Genomic DNA, 6,000 nt, shown 5'->3' on the forward strand with positions numbered 1-6,000 from the left:
ATGCCAAAGCCTACCAGTGCCAAAATCAAGACACATGGGAAACATTGGAGAGATAAGAAGTGAGAGATGAGGAGGAAAGGAAAACGTTACAAGAGAGAGTAATAAAATATGGAGATAACAGCCAGGAAAGTAAAGCTGCTGAGAACAGTGAGGAAAGTCATGGGAATAGAGCTATCTGTCACAAGGAAGGAGAGTTCCAAAGTGCCAGCTGGGTTAGTGTGGCAGGCTCCTTGTGCCATGAAGCCAACAGTTGAGCAGCTGTGGGACAGTTATTGAAAGAGCAGAGGAGGACCCATCTTCTGGGGAGCCTGATGGTGCTACCTGAGGGCACCACAGTGAGGGCAGCCCGCCACAAGCTTGTACATTTGGGTACTGCTGGACACTTGGTGTCCTGTAGTGTCCCTAGCCAGCTGATCTACAACACACTTGCTAATAGAGGACTGTGGGCTCAGCCATAGCATGTGCGGGGCTATTGTGGAGCAGCTCTATAGATTCTAAACCTCCTTTTGGACAGGCGTCCTGCTTTGCAGGTGAGAGGCGGTATTAGAGTATGGTTTTGCTTTTTTTTTTTTTGACCAGTAAGGGGATCGCAACCCTCGGCATGGTGTGGTCTGCACCATGCTCAGCCAGTGAGCGCACCGGCCATCACTATATAGGATCTGAACCCGCAGCCTCTGCGTTACCAGCACCGCACTCTCCCGAGTGAGCCACAGGGCCGGCCCATGGAGTATGGTTGGATAGGATGGTTAGATAAGATTTTAATGAAATGGTAGCAAAAGGGGGTCCTGGTGGAAGTGCCCAGGATTTCCTATGTGCCAATCTGTGATCTCTGGCCTTATGATGAAATCAGGAGCAGTGATGATTGGCTGCATTTCCCAGGTCTGGCTATGCTTCGAAGAGAGGTTCCCCTGTAGGATTAGGATGGTCTGTATGGCACAGCCACCAATGAGTCCAAGTGACCTACCACTGGGAATTGGGGTCCAGTTTTTCTTTCTTATCAGTTCTGTAGCTCATTACCTCACACAAGAAGAAGAAACTGTCCAGGTGACAGAAGCTAGTTTTGGTTTTGGATGGGGAGCAGATGTAGAAGAGCCACCGAGCCAGAAGCAAGTGCTGTGGCTCCGAGTGCTGTGCTGACCAGTGGGCCCATAACCACTGGTCTGGGTATTCAAAACTGAGGCGTAAACGAAGGAACCCAACTGAGCTCCCGGGAGGGAATGATTGTGCATCAGAGCCATTGCAAATGGTTGTCACCCAGGAACTGGTTGGAAGTTAGTAAGGCAGCGGCTGACTCTGGAGAAGTGGCGTGTCCTGTTCAGAAGCCCATGAAGGCAAAGGTGGCACCAAACAGCACCTGTCTACCGTTATGGGAGATGGTAGTTCCCAAACTGACACATCCTAAGGTATCTATGTCAGATGCAAACTACATGGAGAATGAGTGACAAAGGATAAATAAATAAATAAATATAAATATTGTTATCATCGCTCTGACAAGAAATCTGCAGGTGACTCTGATGAGGATTCCCCCTCTGAGGTAGAAGGTGCACAAGCCATCCATCTGTCTGACATTCAGAAGTGTCGCTGCTCAGCTGTTCAGGGAAAGCCTGGAATCTCGTTCTCACACCATCTTCATGGACATAGTTGCTGGTCTTCTAGCATACCAGGCTCCTAAAGTGTAGGGTGCTTCCAAAGCTCAGAAACCCTTCCTGACTCTAAATTAAGAGCAGTATCTATTTCACTCATTTGCCCCTGTCTGAGGATCACAGTGCTGCCATGTGAGAGGGCAGCTTTATGGCCCTCCTTAGTTCCCAAGTAGACTGGGGCCAGGTCAACAGTGCTAAGCAACATTGGTGATTCTATGTCTTCAACGAGGGCCTCCAATTCCAGCTCTACTCCCCTTCCCCCACTGACAGTACAAGCTTTGTTCATTTTGCTCAGATTGAGTTTCTCTGCAGGGGGCCCTGGAGTTCTCGGCATTTGAAGAATGAGGAATGGCCTTAGCCTATGACCTGTTAATCTGAGTGCCAAGGCTGTTACTGGGGCCCAGTTTGGACTAGTTGAGAAGATTGGACTTGTAACATTGGCTATGATATTTATTGTAATAATCTGCAGGGATCTGTGATAACTCAGAACTTAGAGCCACCAAGAGAAATATTCTCAAAACACTTCACACCAGAACTTGACCTTTCTTGGCTTGCTTTCTCTCAGTCTTTCACCCCCATCTGGATTCTATTCATCCACCACCCTGGTAACGATCTGCCCCTCAGCTATGCAGTGTGATGGGGCTTAGGATCCAGCAATGGGCACTGGCCCTCTGCCTCCATGGCCCTGCAACGCCAGCAGTGTGTGACTGATTAGCTGAACCTAAACAATTTCTGGAACGTGAGCTGCAGAAAACCTGTGGGGTGTGATCTGAACTCTCCATCTTTAGCAGTACAGAAAAGTGCACTAGGGTGGAGTGATGTTGAGTGCCAACACACCCACCTACCTCCATCCAAAGCAAGGGGAGGGATGGTGGTGGTGAAGTTGGGCAAGTAAAGCTTCTGACAGCTGTTAGTCCTGAGGGAAACAGCTGCCTGGAATTGGTGAAAAGAATTCTTGGGGTGGAGGAGTAGTGGGTATTAGGTGGGAGGTGGAGAAAAACTTGTGCAGAGACTGGAGAGGGAGGGTGGCTGTCATGGACATGACTGAGGTTCAGGGTCATGGGGCAGTAAGAGGGGTGTCTGGAGGAGGAGCATGTGGACGGGTTAATATGTGTTGTGGCTCCTGGTGGCCTCTCCATCCAATTCCCTTAGCTCCTTCAGGCCAGATAGCTCAGCTCTTGGGCCCTTTGTAGGGAGAATGTTGCAGGAACCAGAGCTAGAAAAGGCTGGCTTTTTGCTTTTTTCCCCTGCAACTAGCAATGAATTATATTTGCTACGAAAAAATTTTCCTTATAATCATGGAACAAACCTCATCCTTTATAGACACTACCTTGTTACCTTGATTAGAGTTTGTTTTGTGATTTTTTTTATTCTCTGTATACCAGAGTACATGTGTGTTTTTATCTTCCCTCAGAATCTAAAGCTGGAAGGAACAGAAGATCTTTCTGATGTTCTTGTGAAGCAAGGAGATTGATTCACTGCAGAGAAGATGGCAGCAGGAGGCTCATCACTTTTCAGTGGCCAGGACATCTCTACTCTGTGTGGAAGGAGATGCCATGGGTTTTGGCAAGGCTGCGTGGCCAACTACCAAAGTGCCTATCTGTTTCTCTTCCCTTCTCTCCACCACGGTCTGGGTACCAACACCCTGAAGCTCTGTCACTGACTGATTAAAGTTTTCTGCCTTGCAGTAACCAACTAGGAGGGAGGAGAGGGTGAAGATATTGTTCTGGGTTGTGTAAAACTATATCCATTCTTTATATCTGTGTATAGTTTTAGTCTCCTAAATAGAGCTGTATTATTTTCCACACTTAACTCTTGTAGAAAATAATTTCTAGTAGGCACTTAAAGAGCTACCTAATCCATGTACATAAAATACATCACATGTGCTCTTATAAATGTATATATAATGCTTAAAAGTAAAATCATTTTGAATACTATGCCTGGAAAAATATTTGAGTGTCCACTAGTTATTAGACCTGGTCCTCATCCTCAAGGGGGATGCAGTCCTGATAGTGACCCAGGATACCCACATGTCAGTATGTGGCAGGAAATTAAGGGCTAAGATGATCTGCCTTGGAGGATAGTAGAGGAGAAAGAAATCACTGGCTGGAGATTCACATAATAACACTGGGTCTATGTTTAAATACCTATGAATTCTGCTGGAGGGTGATGGTAGTAATCATTGCTAACATTTCTTAAGTGTGTCCTGAGTCCCTTCTGTGAATTACGTCATTTAGTCTTCTCAGCATCCCTATAAAGAACATACTGTTATCACTCCCATGTTACACAGGAGGGAAAAGTTACACAAAGGCAAAGTAACTTGCATAAGAGCAGCTAGCAAACTGTCAGAGCTTGGCCTTGAGCCAAGGCAGTCTGCCTCTGGAGTCTTTATTCTTAGCCACTACACATGCTGCTTGCATCACAGGCTCAGCCGTGGATGAAGAGCAGTGCTTGGTGAGATCTACCCAGCCCCATACAATTCAGCACACTTGCAATGTGAAATTTCTTCCCATAACCTCAGGGAAAGAGGAATAAACTTTGCTTGCAGTTTGGAACACTATTGTAGATGCTGATCCAAGTAATTCTATCCTTGGAAGGTCCTAGATCTCTGCCAGAACCCCCACTGCCATTCACTGGCTAAGCAGAGATCTCAGATGGTAGGCCAGAAGCAGTGAAGTAGGCATCGGTGATTACTCCATATAATAACTTGCTCCTAAGCCAAAAACCATACAAAACAAAACACAATCTCCTTTCCCCCAGTAATGTACTTTCCAAATTGTGTTCAAAATACTACCTGTTCTGCTCTATTGAGATGGTTAGAGACTTGTGAACATGCTTTAGTAGAAAAAAGCAATGGTGCCAGAGGGCGAGATTCCACACTCTACCTTGCTGGGGCTGAAGCCTGCAGCATTCTTTCCTCATGCCAGGTGAGTGCCTCTTGCTCCTTTTATTCCTGGGAGTAGGACTAGCCAAGCCCATTCCCTCCTTCAGTCCATCACACTTCTCTATAGTGGGGTCTGGACTGGGGCTGAGCTGCCAATAAAACTAGTGAGGTTGGTACCAGCTTTTTTTTTTTTGTCGTTTTTTCGTGACCGGTACTCAGCCAGTGAGTGCACCGGTCATTCCTATATAGGATCTGAACCCGCGGCGGGAGCATCGCTGCGCTCCCAGCGCAGCACTCTACCGAGTGCGCCACGGGCTCGCCCCGGTACCAGCTTCTTTAATGAACTTCCTTCTCCCCTCCACCCTGCTTCTCCCAAGCTTCTCCCCTTCATTTACATGGTCTGTTACAATTAGTTTGTGCATATAATAGAAAACACAAATAAGTAGGTGCTATGGTCTGAATGTATGTGTCCCTCTAAAATTTATATTTTGAAATCTGATCCCCAATGTGTTGGTATTCAGAGGCGGGGCCCTTGGGAGGTGATTAGATCATGGGGGCAGGTGCCATCTATGAAGGATGAGCTCTCACCAGACACTGAATCTGCTGGTGCCTTGATCTTGGACTTCCCAGCCTCTAGAACTATGAGCAATAAATCTGTTGTTTGTAAATTGCTCAGTCTAAGGTATTTTATTAGAGCAGCCCAGACTAAGACAGTGGATATGCAAGATAAATTTATTTCATATAAAATACATCAGGATGGTAGGTAGTCCAAGGCTAGTGTGGCAGTTCCATGAAATCATGAGACCAAGGATCCTTCCAGCTTTCCTCTCTGCCATCCCTACTGTGTAACCCTCATTGATTCAGTGTGGCTGCTGGAATTCAGTCATCACATCCATATGCTAAGGAGTGGGATGAGGGATTGGAAGAGAAGGGAATTGCACCTCCCTGTTAGATCAATTTACTGGGGCTTAATATGAAGTATTTGTATATCTAATTAACCAGAACAATACATGTTGCTTTGTGTTGCTTCGCCCCCCACAGATTTGTCACCCCACTTCCCCTGGGTGACGGAGACGCAAAGGATTACTCAAAGCCCATCTCTACTGAGCAGCGAGAGGCCCCGACGTGGTTAATCTCCCTTTGGGACGCTCAAGCGAGAGCCATCCCTTCCTTGGGAAATTAATGCCGAATTGGGTTTTTTTTCCTGCATTTATTTTCCAGACCAGGAAGTTATAGGAAGAGAACAAAGGTGGGGTTCTAGTTTAACAGTATAGGCTGGTAACTTTCAGTGAAACAAGCCAGATGACATTCCAGTAGACAATTAAGTGGTCCTATCAACAACAGTTTGTTCTTAGCAAACATTCCTTCCTATAGCAATTCTCAGTATCTTTACATAACAATCAGTAACTAGTCTGTCTTTGAGCCAGCAACCTGCTGTGCCACAATTCTTATCTTGCAACAGAGACTTATACC

At 46.3% G+C, this 6,000-nt stretch overlaps 1 protein-coding gene across 2 annotated transcripts in view; it reads left to right on the top strand.

The window, feature by feature from the left end:
- The window catches only part of NCAPH (non-SMC condensin I complex subunit H), a 35,502-nt gene extending 32,385 nt beyond the window's left edge, over positions 1-3,117 (top strand). For both annotated transcript variants that reach the window (XM_063078822.1, XM_063078824.1), the window contains exon 18: positions 3,058-3,117. In XM_063078822.1, the coding sequence (XP_062934892.1) occupies positions 3,058-3,117 (60 nt within the window). The remainder of the gene's footprint in view (positions 1-3,057) is intronic.
- Positions 3,118-6,000: the final 2,883 nt, after the last annotated feature.

Source organism: Cynocephalus volans, chromosome 14, assembly GCF_027409185.1.
Source record: "Cynocephalus volans isolate mCynVol1 chromosome 14, mCynVol1.pri, whole genome shotgun sequence".
Taxonomy (NCBI): Eukaryota; Metazoa; Chordata; class Mammalia; order Dermoptera; family Cynocephalidae; genus Cynocephalus; species Cynocephalus volans.